Consider the following 19,201-nt stretch of genomic DNA (forward strand, 5'->3'; position numbering starts at 1 on the left):
CAATAAAACGAATATTTTCATAAGAACATATTATATATATATATATATATAATATCATTTTATTCTGTAGGATCCTTTTAATTTTTATATCCTCCAACTTTTTTTTTTTTTTTTTTTTTTTTTTTTTTTTTTTTTTCTGTTCGCTTTCTAATCTATTGAAATATATGATATATATATATATATATTTTTTTTTCATTTTATGTTTATTATTTATTTATTTATTTTCTTATGTATATCCTTATTAATAATAATATAATTTTTATATAAGAACGAAGAAAAACACTTATATCGTTATGAATAATACAAATATTAATAGACGTGAGAAGAGGAAAAGACAGGAGGAAATATATAATGTTATTCAGAAAAAAATAAAAAATTGTAATATGTTGAAATATTATCAAAACGAAAATCAAAATGATTATGATTTCTCTTCATTAATGAAGAAGAATATTGACATAAATAAAAATGAACACATATATATAAAGAATGTAGATAAAGATGAGATTATATGTACTTATAAAAATGACAGTGTAGAGAAAGAGACCTATAATTTTATAAACAATGAATATAATGATACAACATTTTTATTATATGATGAAATGGGTGTACACCAAAATGGAAATAAGAATTTAAAATTACAAGTTCATTTGAAGAAATACAAAGAGGATGATAATTTCCAGCATTTTATTAGAAAAGGTTTAAAGAGAAAAAATGAAAAGGACCTTAAAATGATAGATTATGAGAACTATGAAAAAAAAAACGAATGCGACAAAATTATTTGTGAAGAGAGACGATGTGAAAAAAAGGGTTCTAAAAAGAATCAACAAGAAGTGAGCAGATGTAATGAAATGAATAGTTTGAAGAATTATAAGAAAAAATTAGCTCATCCAAAAAAAAAGAAAACTAACCAGAAAGGAAACAGTGGTCATGATAATAATGATAATAATGATAATAATAATAATAATAATAATAATAATAATAATGATAATTATAATAATAATAATAATAATTATAATAATAATAATAATTTTAATAATAACCTTTTTAATGACAATTGTCATGATAATAAAACTCATTCACATATGTGGGAAGGCCTATTAAAAAAAGACGTTCTTTTATTATTAATTCAAGCAATTAAAAATATGGGATATAATAAATCAGCCAAATATTTAGAACTAGAAAGTGGTATAGAATTAGAACAACCAATAATAAAAAAGATTCATAAGAATATTTTATCAGGGAAATGGAAGAATGCCATCATAAGTTTAAAAAAATTAAATATAAATAAAAAATTAATAAAAGCTATTAGCTTTTTAATATATGAACAATGTTTTATAGAATATTTATATGAAGGGAAATATTTTGCTGCTTTAAGATGTTTAAGAAATAAATTACAAACATGTTGTTTTGATGAGGATACATATCATAGATTACATCAGTGCACAACCTTTTTTATGATAATAAATAATAACAATGATAATTTTGACAATAAATATTATTGTGATGATAAATATTATTGTGATGATAAATATTATTGTGATGATAAATATTATTGTGATAATAAAGATAATTATAATTATCACCATTATTATAATATACAATATACATGTAAAGAGAAATATAAAAATTCTCGTAGTATTTTATTTGAAAAAATTAACAGATTATTACCTGAACATATTATCATACCACCAAGACGACTAGCCATTTTGCTTCATCAGTCTTTGAAATATCAAGTTGATAATTGTTTGTTTCATAATCATTTTTCTCAAAAAATTTTAAAACGTAATAAAAGAACTATCAAATCTAAAAAAATGGAAAATCTTAAATTAAACAAAAAGGATAATAAAAAGAAAAACAAATGTAATAAATCAGAAGGAGAAATGAAACCATGTCATATCACGGAAGACATAAAAAATGAGGATCATATTTTTAGAAAAGAAAAAAAAAAACAAAAAAAAAAAAATCAACAAAAATGCAAAAATAAAAAAAATATTAAAAATATTAAAAATAATAAAAGTAAAATTAATGATTCTATAAAAAGTCATAAAAATAAAATTCTGGTTCCTACAAATCCAAGTACAAATAATGAACCTACAAATAATAATAATAATAATATTACAACTGTCACAACAGAATGTTTAAGTAATGAAGATATATTAAATGCATCTAATAAGGAGAATACTACGTTTATGAATACATCCATATGGAATAATGAACATATACAACAAAATATACAATCAAATGTATATCCAAATGAATATAATGTGACCAATATTAATTCATCTTATGATAAATCCAAAACAAAATGTTTTATGAAATACCCTGCAAATGCAGAAACAACAGTGGTTCATCAAAAATGTAATAAGGAGGAAGAAGTTCAAGATGTATATCCTGCTAATACAAGCAACCCAACATCTTTAGATATATATAGCAACTCTACAACTTATGAGAACCAAAGGAAGAAAAAGAGAAACATTATTATTGAACAAGAATGTAATGAAGACATATCATCAAATAATGATCACAATTATATAATGAAAGAACAAAATAATGATATAATTATAAAAGAAGGAACAAATGAAAACTTATTGAAAACATATGAAGAAGTTGTAATTACTCATAGTAAAAATGAAAATATACAACATAATAATGATCATACTAATAAAGAAAAAAATGAACAAATAAATAATCTTAACAACATTAATAAAAATAAAAATTCTAATAATAATAGTATGGAACCATTAAATTATAACAATAAATGTTGTATGTCGAGTGAAATACAACAACTAGAACATAATCATCTGGATAATGAAAAAATAAAAGAAATGAAGATAAATTATAATGTGAAAGATAAAAAAAAAGATATGAACAAAAAAGAAAATAATAATATTAATATAAATAATAATAATAATGATGATTATCATCATCATCATCATCATGATGAAATGTATCAAAATCATAATTGTTTGGACTCCAAAACAGATCGAACAAAAATTAATAGTTGTTATACACATCATGAATTACATTCTTTATCTCTTTTAAAAAATCATGAATGCAAAAAAATAAAATTACCTTATTATTGTATTAAAATATTACAAGGACATAAAGATGAAGTTTGGTATGTCAATGTCTCTCCAAATGGAAAATATATAGCATCGTCAAGTAAAGATAAAAGTATTTTTTTATGGAGAGGAATATATCCTTTTAATAAAATAAGAGAATGGAATGGACATATTGATGGTGTTAGCTATATTATATGGAGTCATAATAGTAAATATTTAGTTTCAGGTTCTAATGATTCAAATATTATTATATGGAGTCCAAAAAGTAATAAAAAAAAATTAAGTCTAAATATGCATAGTGGTCCTATTACATCTATCTGTTGGTCAAAAGATGATTCTATTATAGTATCATCAGCTTTTGATAAAAAAATTTTCTGTACTAAATTAAATGAAGAATTAAAAAGTTTTTCTATTTTATATGCATGGTCATTTAGTACCAGAATACAAAATTTTGTTTTTACAAATAATGATCAATATTTAATTGTTGTAGCGTCTGATAAAAATGTTAGAGTTATTGATTATAATCAAAAAAAAGAATTATATATATTACCTGAATTTGATACAATTACATCTGTATGTGCATCTAAATTGTATAATCATATATTAGTTAATATAGCAGATCAAAGACCAACAATCAAATTATGGGATGTTAAATATAGATATATTATTCAAACATATAGAGGTCATAAACAAGGGAGATTTATTGTACATTCAACCTTTGGGGGTAAAAATGAAGATTATGTTATAAGTGGTAGCGAAGATAGCCTAATATATATATGGCATAAAACAAAAGGATATCTATTAGATGTTATAAATGGACATGCATCTACTGTTAGTATTGCTATATGGCCTTTATCTTATTCCAAATTCCCATATATGATTTCAGCATCTGATGATCACACATTGATGATTTGGAACGTACATCCTAAAATTAACAAAATTAAAAAAGAAAAAAAAAAGGCTAGAAAAAAATTCATTCATCCATTCTTAAGAGAATTGACTAAATATAATTCAATCAAAAATTGAACATATTAAATCAGTGATATTTATCTATAACGTGTAATATTATATGTACATCATTATATATATATATATATATATATATATATATATATATGTTTGTGATCCTAATATGTAAAATATATTTAAATACATCTTTATTTTTCTCATACCACTATATAATTTGAATATATTAATATTTAATATTATGTGATACATATTTAAAATAAAAAAAATGCTCATATGATCAATGAAGCCTTTGCCTTCGAAAGGAACACCCATGCTTTTTTCAATTACATTTACGTTAATGAAAATATATATATATATATATATATATATATGTGCGTGTGTGTGTGTACTTTTATATTTATTTATTTATGCATAATATAATTCTGTAGAACCTACTTTTTGTCCTTAATTCAAATTTAAAAACATTAATGATTTAAAATTTTATTTAAAAAAAAAAAAAAAAAAAAAAAAAAAAAAAGCACATAAATATTAATAAATACGATCACTAATTAAGATTATTTTAATTTACAAAAAATAAAATAAATATATAATTGTAGGTATATATATGAACAATATAAATTTATTTTGTTCTTATGTACACTATAAATATATATTATATATATATATATATTAATAAAAACATTTTTTATATAAGATCACAATATAAATATACAAAATTAGGTAAATTTTTTATGAGCATATTTATTTATTTGCTTGTCTAAACGTTTGGTTGTTTTATTTTATTTTTTTTTTAATAAAAGTTTATAAATTTATTAAAAAGAAAAAAAAAAAAAAAAAAAAAAAAAAAAAAAAAAAGGGCTCACATTTAAGATCATATCAGCTCATATTAATTTGGACTCATTACTATATTTTTTTGTAATTTTTTTTGGGTTTTTCCTCATATAATTATCTCCATTATTTTTATTATTTGACATATATGTCAATTTAGGATTATTCTTATTACTTGAACATATATTTGAATTAAATTCTTGATTATTATTTCTCATGGGATAAAAGTTGACATAATTTTCATTATAATTATTATAACTATTATTGTAGACATAGTTTTTATTCTGAGAAAAATTATAACTTTGATTCATATTCATTTGATTGTTTTGTATTCTTTTATATTCATTTTTATTAAAATTATTATTATATACTTTATTATTCTTATTGTCCATATGTTTATTTTTGCTACCATCTTTATTTTCATCATTTTTTTTATGAAACATTCTATTATTAGTATTAGGAACATTTTGTATTATATACTTATTGGAATTTTCATTGTTCTGTTTTTCTATCATTTTGTTATCATAACTATTATTATTTATCATATTATGATTTGATTTGCTCCTAATATGTCCACTTTCTGTATTTATATTATTTTCGTAATGACATTTTTCATTATCTAAATGAACACTGCTTTTTTTAATCACATTGTTGTTACATTTATTATCGTTTTTGTTGTTTTCATTGTTGTTGAAGAGTTCTTTTTGTTCTTCATCATCTATGCATTCCTTTTTCTCATTTACGTATTCTTTTTTTTCCTGAACATTGTTTTTTTTTCTCTGAATATTTTCATTTTTTTCCTGAACATTTTCATTTTTTTCCTGAACATTTTCATTTTTTACCTGTACATTTTCATTTTTTTCCTGTACATTTTCATTTTTTTCCTGTACATTTTCATTTTTTCCCTGTACATTTTCATTTTTTTCCTGTACATTTTCATTTTTTTCCTGTACATTTTTATTTTTTTCTTCATTCCTTTCATTTTTTTCTTCACTCCTTTCATTTATATCCATTCTTACATTATTTTCCCCATCAGTTTTACTTTTATTACCTACAAGAACATTATTATCATCTCTGTTCATATTATGACCTATCACATATTTAAAATTATTTTTGTTAAAATTTCTTTGATTTTCATAAATATTGCTTTCATCATTCCTCTTATGGGTGTAGTAAATATCATCTTTCTTGTTTTGTTTGTCTTCTTGATTAGAATAAATCCTGTTTAAATTCTCTCTTTCATTTTTTGTGATATTACTGATGTCATCCATTTTAGCATTATTTCTGGTTTCATACTGTGTGTTCATTGTCTCATCTGTCATATAACCTTGTTTATAACAAAAGGTGTTATTATTCATAGAGGAATCATCATTTCTTTTGTTATCTACATTTGATATTTTTTCTTGAAAGTTATTTTTTTTATGTGCACTATTGTGTGGGAAATGATCACTATATGAAACAACATTACAGAGGTCATTTGAAGATTGCAAGTTTTTTTTTTGTTGTGTATTTTTTTTGTATGTTTTGGAATTATTTGCATAAGTATTATTAGAACAATTAATATGATTTTTTATATTATTATGATGATAATTTTTGACATATTCGTTGTTAAAATTTTTGACATATTCATTGTTAAAATTTTTGACATATTCATTGTTAAAATTTTTGACATATTCATTGTTAAAATTTTTGGTACAATCACTGTTATAATTTTTGGCACAATCATTGTTAAAATTTTTCATATATTCATTGTTATAATTTTTGATATATTCATTGTTATAATTTTTGATATATTCATTGTTATAATTTTTGATATATTCATTGTTATAATTTTTTACATATTCATTGTTATAATTCCTGATTGGATCAAAATTACAATTTCTCATATGTTCATAATTATAAGATTTCATATTATCATTATTAAAATTTTTTATGTTTCCATTTGTATTATTATTAAAATTTTTGGCATTAAAATTTTTGTTATTATTAAATGTTTTAACATTATTATTATTATTGTAATTCTTTTTTAGGATATTTTCATCATTATTTTTTTTTTTATCATTTTTGAAAATATCTGAATTGTTAGTAGGAATATTAACTGAATTATTAGTAGAAGAAATATCATGATTTTGTGAAGAAAGATTATCTGAATTATCATTTGAAAAATATTGATTATTGATATCAGCATTAAGTAAAGGATGTTTTTTGGCTAGTTTCCATGCAATTCTTTTTCCAGATGATATATTACGTAATTCTTTTATATATGGTTTGATTCCTTCAACTAATTTTGTTAATTCAGGTTCTGAAGCAACTGATAATGCTCTTTGAATAACATAATTTCCAAATGGATCTAAAATTATTTGTTTTAATATATCTTTATCTTTTTTCAATATTTCATTTATTATAAGTTTCCTACATTTGTTGTTCCCTATTATTAGACATTTCTCTACAACATTAGATGAAAATTTCTGAACAGCTAGTTCCTCAATATTTGGTAATAGCTTATTGGCTATTTCTAAATTTACTTTCTCATTTCCTAAATTAAGAATATATTGTACAACATAATTTCCGAATGCATCTTGTACTAAATCAAGGGCATTGTTAGAAATATTTCGTATGAACAGTTCCTATGAACAAAATATCAAAAAAAAAAAAAAAAAAAATAATATATATATATATAATATATATATTATATATATATTTACATTTTCATTTTTGTTCCTTTATGTCATATTCTTACATATACACATTTTATATTACCTTTTGTGCATCGTTTGCAGAGTCTATGCATCTCTGAATCACACAACATCCGTGTCTGTGAGTGGAAACTTCAACACAGTTATTTAAAATAGCTTCGTATATAAAGTCGCACTGGTGACTTGTTAAGGTGATTAAACATTTCTGAACCACATGGTTTCCATTGATATCTTTAATCAAAGTAATTATTGAATTTTTTAGAGCCTTTGTTGTTTTTTTAATTTGAGAAGGTGTTTTAATCTAAAATAAAAAGAAGACAAGAATTATTGTATAAAAAAATAAGTATGTCTTTCTATCATTTTATATAAAGCACAACTTATATAAAACAAATAAACAAACAAACATATACATACATATGTACATACATATATACATACATATATATATACATTAATGTTGTTACCATTTCTATAAGCTTCTGAACTGTCCTAGTACCATGAACACTTATGGAAGCATTTATTAATTGGTCTGACGATTTATCAATTATTTTTTCTATTTGTTCAGATGTACATACTTCCATTAATTTTTGACATAAATAATTTCCAAATGGATCTACCATCAATTCAATTATATGTTCAAGTGCTTCGTTATATATTTCTTCAATATGTTTTGGGTTCTTTTTTTCTAGTATCCTTTGTAAAATCCTACAACCCGTTTGATCCTATACACAAAAAAAAAAAAAAAAAAAAAATTAAATATATATATGTAAGTAAGTACATTCTATGTACACACATAACTATGTATGTATGTATCTATATATATATATATTTTTATTTATTTATTTATATTCACCTTAGCAATTTTGCAAATATTTCCAGTAAAAGCTATTGGAGATAAATAATTTTCCTTGTTGTAGTTTGTTTTTTTGTTTTGTACTCCTCGCTTGTTCATATTTATATTGTTATGAGCATTTTCTTGTTCCGCATTTTTTTTTAATTCTTCGTTGTTCATGTTATCATTCCCTATAAAAAATAAATAAATAAATAAATAAATAAATAAATATATATATATATATATATATACTTACATATAATATATATATATATATATTTTTTTTTTTTTTTTTTTTTTTTTTATCATCACCGTGATAGTAATACAACTGATTGGAGCTATAGTTCATGTTGTCAGTGTTATATAAGTCAATAGAAGAGACAGGAAATAAAGGATATTCATTCAAATATTGATTACAATAATATGTTTTTGATGCTGATGAATAACAATTTGAATTATATGTATTATAGTAAGAAATATTTTGTTGATAATCTGTAGTATTATTTAAATTATTATTATTATTGTTTGATAAATATCTTTGAATATTAAAATTGCTATTGGATACATAATTAAAATAATTGAAAATTTGTGTATTATTATTGGGACTCATATGAGAATTATTATTTATATTATCACTGTTGAGATTTATGAAGTTATTTATATCGTTTGCATTATATGGAAATATATTTTTTGAAAGAATACTATTATTATTATTGTTATTATTATTGTTATTATTGCTATTATTATTGCCATTATTATTGATATTATTATTATTATTATTGATATTATTATTATTGTTGATAGTTGCAGTCGAAGGAATTATAGTGTTACAAGCTGATATTTTATTTTCCGTTGAATTATAATTGGGTGGAATATTATCAATAGGATATAGATTATGAATATTATCATGATAATATATTTTTGGCGTATACATATTATATTTATTATAATTATAAAATAATTTATGATTGTTATTATTTTCATTGTAAGTATCAATAGAATTATTATTAGTGTTATTCGGAATGATATGATTATAATAGGTATTATTATTATTATTATTATTATTGTTATTATTTATATTATTATTATTATTATGATTACTATTTATAACATTTCTATAATTAAATATCGGATATGTAGGAATAAGACCAGAACAATAATAATTATAATAATCATAAGGAGACATAATATATGATTCATGATTATATAATATATTTGAATTATCATTATAATTAGGAGCATAAGTTGTATTATTATTTATATTTGGTTGTGTGTTATTATATGTACATTCATTTATTCTATTAATTTCATCGATATATGTGCAATAATTATTATCTTTATTATAGCTTAATGTATTTATCATAGGATAATTATATATATATGTCATATTATTATTTAATAAATCTTTATTTATAAAATAATTATAATTTCCTTTATAATTACAATTCATATTATTATTACCTATATTATAAGTATTACAATTTTTTTTTAATTCATTGTCTAATATTTCAAGGAAATTATTTTTTTCATTATGATGACCCATGCTTAATTCATTATACATATTTGTATTATTATAATAATTATAATAATAATTACTACTACTACTGGTACTAATATTATTATTACTATTATTATTATTATTATTATTATTATATATATAATTATTATTTAAATTTTTTGAACACATTCTTATTTGATTATTTAACATGTCTTTGTTATTATTATTTGTTTGTGTATTCATTTTATTCTTCATTGAATTTTTCATATTACTACTTTTATTATCACATTTCATATTTATAATATCATATTTTTTTGTTTTATCTCTTTGCTTCTCTATATAGTTACATTTTTTTCCATTACACTCAAATGTATTATTAATACTTTCATGTGTATTATTACAATCATCATATCCATTATCATCTTCCTTTCTTTTATCATAAAAGTCAGAAATATCATTATCTCTTTTATCAACATTGTTATCTATATTGTTTATTTTGTCAGCATCGTCATTTTTTTTCTTTTTCTTATTATAACTCTGGTTATCAATGTTAGACATATCTATATGTACGTTATCCTTTTTTATATTTTCATCATTTGTATATTTATCATCATCATGTATAAATTTATCATCATCATTTGTATATTTATCATCATCATTTGTATATTTATCATCATCATTTATATATTTGTCATCATCATTTGTATATTTATCATCATCATTTATGTATTTATCATCATTTATATATTTTCCATCATTTACATATTTTCCATCATTTATATATTTTCCATCGTCAATTTTTTTCTTTTCATCTTTTTTTTTCCCCTCATTTTTATATTTTTCCTTGTTAATTTTTGAAATTTTATTTAACGCATATTCTTTGCAAGATTCACTTTCCTTCCCTTTTATATTTTCCATTTTTACTACATATAAAATAAAATATTTTATACATACAAATATACATACATATATATATATATATATATATATATTTATAGACACACATACAAATCTTCCAGACTTATATGTATATAAAAAAATTTCCAAATATTCTTTTTAAATCTTTAATTCCTTTAATATCTTTTTTTCTTTTTTTTTTTTTTTGTTTAAAAATAAGGAAAAAAAAAAAAAAAAAAAAAATTCTTTTTTTTATTTACAAAAACATTTTTATAAAAAATATATTCTTCATATTACGTAGCAAGGTAAAAATATACTGTCTACATGTATAATTATAAGTATATATATATATATATATATATATATAAAATATATAGAAATATTATGTTTATATTTTTCAATTATGCTTTAATAATAATATTATAAAAAGAATATAACAGCATTAAAATATATAATGTATGTTAATTATTACATAATATATATATATATATAGAAAAAATCAGTATTCACAAAAAAAAAAAAAAAAAAAAAAATAAAGAATGAGGAAAAAATCAAACCTTCAAAAAAAATTATATAATATAAAAATTGTTATACATACTATATTTATTATAAAACAAACTTTCTTTCTTTCTTTTTTCTTCTTTTTTTTTTTTTTTTTTTTTTTTTTTGTATGACCAAAACGTATTAAATTAACAAAATAAATATCATATAGATAATAATGTTATAACAAAAAAATAATAAATAAATATATACATATGTATATAAGTTTATATATGCATAATATATATATATATATATATATATGTATGTATTATTTTTATATTCCATTTACTTATGTTCCATAATTATAAATAATAATAAAAAATAAAATAAATAAATAAATAAATAAATCCATATATAGAAGATGTACTATTAAAAGTGCTGGTTTTAATTATGCTTAAAATGTGGTTATATATTTGCTGGCTTCTTTTCTTACCACATATATATAAATATATATATATATATATTATAATTTCCTTTTTCTTTTTTTTTTTTTTTTTTTTTAAACATTCATTTAAACCCTTATTATTGAAAATAAAATTAAAATAAAATAAAAACAAATGTAGATATACATATATATAAATATTACGTACTTCAAAATAAAAAAATTAAACTAATACATAAAATATGTACATAGAAATGTTATTATATATATATATATATATATATATGTTATTATTCTTATAAATGATATAATATATATATCATATGAATGTTTATTTGTATAAAATATTTCAAGCATTCATTTACATATCTTATCCATGTATATAAAACTTATTTTTTTATATTTCATAAACACATATTGACAAGTAAAATAAAATATAAAGAAAAATAAAAGATATCAAATAAATAAAAATATAGAAATGAAGAGAATGGAAAAGAAGAAATAGAAAAGGATAAAGATAAGGAAAGCAAAGAAATATATTTAATAGACAATATGAAATAATTTTCATTTGTCTTCTTATTCAAAAAAAAATAAATAAAATAAAAATAAAAAAAATAAAAATAAAAAAAATAAAAATAAAAAAAATAATAAAATAAAAAATAAAAAAATTAATGAAATAAATAAAATTGAACATATTATATTATACTTTATATCTTAAATCTGATTTTTTTTTTTTGTGGATATATAGTAATTATAAGGAAAAATACATTTTCGTCTTTTGTTTTAAATATTATAGATATAATGCATTCATTTTATATTTTAGAAAATATATTTATTGTTTGAGCTTAAACTAAAAAGAATAAAAACGAAGAATTGCTAATAAGCCCACGTGTAATTAAATATATAAATAATATAATACGTACATATAATATATATATATTATATATATATGTATATGCAAATTATTAACGTGTTTATATAGATACATTTTTTATTTTAAAAAGTGAAAAAAATATATTAAAAAAAAAAAAAAAAAAAAAAAAAAAAAAGTAAATTTTATTAATATTCAAAAAGATAGGACTTTATATGTCCAATTTTATACATACCAAAACAAGGAAAAAAAATAAAATAAAAAAATTAAAAAAAATTATATATAAATATATATAATAATATATATTTTATATATATATATATTCATTTCTTTTATAAATTATTATTGTTTTTAAAAATATATATAATTATATATATAATATATATATAATTTAATGCGAACAACGACAGTTTTTTTTTTTTTTTTTTTTTAAAGTGGACTCTTATATAAAATAAAATATACACCAAATATTTTGAAATAATATATATATATATATATATATATATATATATATTGTTTTAAAAATTATTAATTAAAAATGTAATTATTTAAATATATAATATTTAAAAATTATTTTCGTAATAAATAATTTCTAAATTGGGATATACATTAAAGACAAGAACAAAAAAAAAAAAAAAAAAAAAAAAAAAAAAAAAAAGAGGGTGATCCTTCAAAATATGAAAATTTTTATATACACCATAAATGTGTATACATAAACTTTTCTTTTTCTTTTATATATATATATATATATATATATATATATATATATATGCGTAACCCCACAATTAAACAGGAAAAATAAAAAAAGAAAGAAAAAAAAAAGAGGTGTATAAAGGTGTATATAGTTAGATAATAACACATATACATTTCGTCATATATAATTAATTAATTATGTTCTCCAAATTTTATTATTATTATTATATATATATATATATATATTTTTCATTCCCATGATTTCTACATAGAATGAACAACATCAATATGAAATATATCATATGAAAAATATATATATATATATATATAAATATATATTATATTCAAGTTAAAAATATAATGTATCCTTATATATATATATATATATACATATACATATATAAGTTTGATATTTCGTCAATACCCCATTTAGATATATTTTCAATTTTTTATATGACCAAATTTAATTGTTTTTTTTGCAAAATATTTAACACAAAAAAAAAAAAAAAAAAAAAAAAATTAAGCTATAAACATGATAAAAGAATAATAATAAAAAAAAAAAAAAAAAGAGAGAAAGAAAGATTAAACTATTTAAATAATAGTATATAAAATATATACTTAAAAATAAACATTTATATTTTTATAATAATTAATCTGCACTGAAATATTTATCCATTACTAATATAATTATGTTCAAATGTATATATATTAATTTTTTTCTTCTTAAAATGAAATAAATACAAATTTGGATTACTTCATAATTGGGCCTATTATATATCCAAAAAAATATATAAAATAAAATTAAATGATAAAAGAAAAATATATATATATATATATATATATGTGAATACATTTTATCATTGTTACCGTTCCTAAATGATTTTTGTTTAAATCCTTCATCATTTTGTAAATTATTTTTTTTATGTGTATCTCTATTTTCATGTATCTCTATATCATACGTCACCTTTTCTTTTGTGGTGTCATTATCTTCGTTCTTTATCTATAATTATTATGTGTCATATATAGTTTTAAAAAATATATATTGTTCTCTTAGAATAAAATATAACTTTATTTATACCTTATTTAATGAGTCTAATAAATCTTCGATTTCTTCTTTTTCTTCCTCATCTTCTATAGAGCTGACCTGTTTAAAGAAAAATGCAAAAAAAAAAAAAAAAAAAAAAAAAAAGTACAAACATACACATATACATATATATTTATGGAAATATAAAAACATTATATTTTTATATAAATGTATTTATTTTTTAACAAATAATTCATAGTAATACCTCCTGAGATTCATCTACTAGACGTTATTTAATATATATATATATATATGTGTACATTATAATGATCAAATAAAATATATATATATATATATATATATTGATCAATTATATGTTTATATAAACTTTTTATGTACCCTTTTCATTTGGGGTGTAAATAGCTGATTCGTTGTTATTCCATAAAGAAGAAGATCTTTGTCTCATTCTTTCTTTCTCTTCAAGTTCGTCTGGATATATAGATACATATACATTATATATATATGTATATATTATTAATTAAGAGTTTATTATGATTTATTCTATATTCTTTTTTTTTTTTTTTTTTTTTAATATGACATAACCTTCGAGAATACCCATCTAAAATAAAGTAACATAAAATAAATAAATATACAAATTGGCTAGTTGGAATAATATTTTAATTTTAATTTTTTTTTTAACACATAAAAAAAAAAAAAAAAAACTCCAATATTAGCTAGTTATATTAACATTTAAAATATTTTACAAAAAAAAAATATATATATTATATTACTTGTCTTCTAATTTCTTGTCGCAACTCAGACAATAAAAACACCAAGTCACTTTTAGTGATATGCAATTTTTTTGATGGAACTATTTTTAGGTTAATCTTTGGTAACGAGTCAGTAACAACATCATTAGTTGATCCTTCCTTTTGATTGGAGGTTATTGCATTTGTTATATCTGCAACACTTGATATAATATCACCTAAAGGTAATATTTCTGATTGTTCACAATTTATAGAATAGAGCAACATATTCAAGAACAGGAAAAAAAAAACAGACATTTTATTTCTTTGCAACATTTTAAATACAAACATAAATAAATAAATAAATAAATATATATATATATATATATATATATATATATATAACAAATAGGGGGGGAAAAAAAAATGAAATGTTTTTTTTTTTTTTTTTTTAAGTAAAAAGATACGTTTATAGAAAACAAAGGGGAAATAATTAAAATATTTTAAGGGATTTAATCTAACAGTAAAAAGGAAAAATAATCAAGGAATAATAAGAAAAAATGTAGTTTAATATATATCATATTGGTTGTTATTTTAATTTTACATTATATATATATATATATATTCAAATGTAGATACATTGAAATATTCATCAAGTAAATAATTCCATTTTGTATAACAAACCTCATGAAATAGTTATAAATATATATATATATATATATATATATATACAAATTTTCATATTTTAAGATATCTTATTTTTTTAAAGGAATTATTAGAAAATCCTTAAGTTACATATATTAAAAAGTAAATTATCAGAATATGTCATGCATTAATAAATTAACACATATATAAATAAAATATTAAAATAAAAAAGAAAAAATCCAGTTAAACATTATATATAAGTTTAATAAAAAAGAAAAAAATTCAAAAAGAAAAAAAAAATTCGGAAAATTAGTCTATATATATTGCATACATTCATATTGAAAATGCTTCGCTTTTAATTTTGCTTCTTTAATCATCTCAGGTGTAGTTGAGTTCATTTTGAAAAATCGATCAGCAGGGGCACAAGTGCCATCTCCAAAGTTTACTTGACTATGCATCATAACTAAATTTATATTTCCTATTTGTGTGGAAAACGGAGTAGTATAGTAATAATAATCAACAGTAGTATTTCCAGTTAATTCTTTAACACATGGATCTGATGTTTTGGTTATTCTATAATAATCATATAACCTGAAAAAGGTAGTATTTACAATTATATAATATTATTAAAGATATATATATATATATATATATATATATATAAACAAATAAATACAAGTACATTAATTTATATGTTTGTCTATATATGTTGTAATTTTTTCACTTAATAACTAACCATGAACATTTATCCGTTGTCAAAATTCTAACACCATTTTCAGTAATTCCATTTCTAAAAATAAGATGGTAAATAAATTTCGTATAATATATATATATGAAGATGCAAATAAAATTAAAAAAAAAAAAAATTAATAAAAATTTATTTATATTTATTAAAGGTTATAAAAGTATGTTTATATACACAAAGAAAAGTACAATTTTTTATAAATTTTTTAAATTACTTTAAAAAGTTCTTCATTTGTTCAACTGAATATTCTCCATTATAAGACTTAAGAAAATCATTATATTGTTTTTCTTTATCTTCATTTAAGATATCAGAATTACAAAATTTGATTTCTGGAATTTGAGATTTTTGAGACCTATCAGAAAGTGATGAGTTATTATTCTGGTCAGATTTTTTCATTATTTCAAACATATTATCTTGTGAATGTTCTTTTTTTGTTGATGTCATTTCGGTTATAGGAATGGAATCCATTTTTTTTTTTTTTTTATTTCTCAATATGATATAAGGAACACAAAAAAAAAAAAAAAAAATTTTTAGTATAACGATAAAAATAAAAGAGAAGTTTAATTATTAATAACTCGACAATATTGAGAAAAAAAGCAAAATTAATGAAATCGTCTTGTTTATAAGTTACATATACATATATATATATATATATATTTTTGTAGGAATGAATATATTTTTTATAAGTCTTTTAAATTTTTAATTTGAAATTTATAAAAAGAGAAAATTAATTATTTAAAAACCTTCATAATTGTTTGTTATTATAACTTAAAATTTGTTGTAACAATTATAAAAATGTACATATATATATATTATTAAATGGAAAAATAACTAATATTTGATTTCCTGCACGTTCAGGCAAAAAAATGGAAAAATAGCTATTTAAGGGGAAAAAAAAAAAAAAAAAAAAAAGAGCTATAAAAAAATGAGAGTTTACTTTAGCATGTCTGGATATATCCAAATGTAAAATATTAATATAAGTTGCAATATATATTATACCTTGTATTATATATGTTCTCTCATTTACGAGATATTAAAATGTCTCGTTTTTAAAAAAAAAAAAAATAACAAAATAAAAAGACATAAAATAGAAATAAGCATATGAACTATAAAAAAAAAAATGAAGGAAATTGGTCAAATTATTTATTATATATACAAAAATATATATATATATTTTTATTTATTTATATTGTAGAATATACTTTGTGGGTCGTTGTTATTTATAGCTATTCTTCACATAGTGTCAACAAATATATAAACCCTTGTTGCACAATTAAAAGGAGACAAAATTTCTCTTAACATATTATAAGCATTAAAAAAAAGAAACGGTAATAATAATAATTTTTAATATAATTAAAAATAAATCTATATTTTGAGAAAGAAAAAAAATTTTAATACATGTAAAAATAGTCATAATTTTGGGAAAGGATATAAGTTAATAAACTATACCCTTATTAATGATAAGATAAAACGTGTATAGGATAAAATAATATGACATTTGCTATAAGAGGAATAAATAAATAAATATATATATGTTAATAAGAGGTTGGTTTTTTTTTTCATTTTTCTTTTTTATAATATCATGTATATATATTATAACAATTTTATGGCATTAAAAGATTAGTTTCCATTAGAAAGTATAAGCATTTATGGGATCATATAAAAATGAATACATATATATATATATATATATATATATACATATATGGAAGCCGAAAAACAATTTCTATATAAATATATATTCCATAGAATATTTCTCTCGTTTTTCTTGGAAATAATATTAAAATATTTATTTAATATAAATATTATTTATTTTAAGAAAATGTTCACATATATATATATATATAAAATATTAAGGGATTTTTTTAAAAATAGGAATGATTTAGTATATAATATATTTTTTTCAATTATTATAGAAAAAAAAAAATAAAGAAAAATATATCAGCTATAACTTAATATATATATATATATATATATATATATATATATATATATTCCTATTTATATATACATTTTATAGTTTTATAATAAACAAAAGCTCTTTTTTACATATATATAATATATATTATATTTAATATTTTTTTTTTTTTTGTATAAATTTTTCTTTTTTTTTTTTTTTTTTTGAATAAAATGTGTATTAAAAAAAAAAAATAACATCAAGTATAAATATTTTGTAAATATAGATACATATATATAATTATATATATATGATGAAAGTACAGTGCTAATGTTTGCCATGTACTAAAAAAGAAAAAAAAAAAAAATAGCTCTATCATTTTATTTTTGATAGACATAATTTAAAAATTATCATATTAAAATGTTACATTTTTTTTAATGTAACAATAATTTATAGTTATATATAATTTTTTAGTTCGTGGAAACACACATATTTGATGACAAAAAGGTGTAAAAGTGATAAGAAAAAAAAAAAAAAAAAAAACCATAAGTTTATAAAAAGGCGTACAGCACCATTTAGAAATATATTAATATTATAAGCTAATGAATGAAAAAAGAAATTATATGAATAAAACTTATAAAAATAATAACATAGAATTAAGTGAAAGTCAAATAAATCAGAGGATAAAAAATATAAATTTAACAAAACGTTTAATATGTTATGAGAGATATTTAAAAGCAATACCAAAAATTGAAAGAAGAAATGATTTAAAAAATAGTTGGCATCCTGAAACTCCTCGATATAATAAACAAATAAGTTTATCTCAGTGGAATAAGGAATTAAAAAAATGGAGAAAACAAATACATGCATGGG

General features: G+C 19.0%; 5 protein-coding genes across 5 annotated transcripts in view; 2 read left to right on the forward strand and 3 right to left on the reverse strand.

Annotated features, from left to right (window-relative positions):
* Positions 1 to 293: 293 nt before the first annotated feature.
* PADL01_0517600 (WD-repeat protein, putative) lies at positions 294 to 4,088 on the forward strand (the record flags this gene model as incomplete). The annotated part of the gene is made up of 1 exon (XM_028685542.1): positions 294 to 4,088. The coding sequence occupies one exon, from the start codon at positions 294 to 296 to the stop codon at positions 4,086 to 4,088; it is 3,795 nt and encodes a 1,264-aa protein (XP_028537030.1).
* An 824-nt stretch (positions 4,089 to 4,912) lies between these two features.
* PADL01_0517700 (mRNA-binding protein PUF1) lies at positions 4,913 to 10,849 on the reverse strand (the record flags this gene model as incomplete). The annotated part of the gene is given in 6 exon segments (XM_028685543.1): positions 4,913 to 7,486; positions 7,620 to 7,856; positions 8,020 to 8,277; positions 8,409 to 8,578; positions 8,700 to 10,767; positions 10,784 to 10,849. 6 exon segments carry the CDS (start codon positions 10,847 to 10,849, stop codon positions 4,913 to 4,915), a joined length of 5,373 nt encoding a protein of 1,790 aa, XP_028537031.1.
* Positions 10,850 to 14,021: 3,172 nt separating this feature from the next.
* On the reverse strand, positions 14,022 to 15,359 carry PADL01_0517800 (secreted ookinete protein, putative; the record flags this gene model as incomplete). Its single annotated transcript, XM_028685544.1, has 7 exons — positions 14,022 to 14,038; positions 14,139 to 14,271; positions 14,350 to 14,415; positions 14,561 to 14,577; positions 14,695 to 14,784; positions 14,899 to 14,914; positions 15,087 to 15,359. The coding sequence occupies 7 exons, from the start codon at positions 15,357 to 15,359 to the stop codon at positions 14,022 to 14,024; spliced, it is 612 nt and encodes a 203-aa protein (XP_028537032.1).
* A 641-nt stretch (positions 15,360 to 16,000) lies between these two features.
* Positions 16,001 to 16,899, reverse strand: PADL01_0517900 (conserved Plasmodium protein, unknown function; the record flags this gene model as incomplete). The annotated part of the gene is made up of 3 exons (XM_028685545.1): positions 16,001 to 16,277; positions 16,423 to 16,476; positions 16,646 to 16,899. The coding sequence occupies 3 exons, from the start codon at positions 16,897 to 16,899 to the stop codon at positions 16,001 to 16,003; spliced, it is 585 nt and encodes a 194-aa protein (XP_028537033.1).
* A 2,031-nt stretch (positions 16,900 to 18,930) lies between these two features.
* The window catches only part of PADL01_0518000 (histone RNA hairpin-binding protein, putative), a gene marked incomplete at both ends in the record, with an annotated part of 882 nt that continues 611 nt past the window's right edge, over positions 18,931 to 19,201 (forward strand). Inside the window, one exon of the mRNA XM_028685546.1 lies at positions 18,931 to 19,201. This exon is cut by the window's right edge and continues 611 nt beyond it. Within this exon, the coding sequence (XP_028537034.1) occupies positions 18,931 to 19,201 (271 nt within the window).

Source organism: Plasmodium sp. gorilla clade G2, assembly GCF_900097015.1.
Source record: "Plasmodium sp. gorilla clade G2 genome assembly, chromosome: 5".
NCBI classification, from domain to species: Eukaryota; Apicomplexa; class Aconoidasida; order Haemosporida; family Plasmodiidae; genus Plasmodium; species Plasmodium adleri (nom. inval.).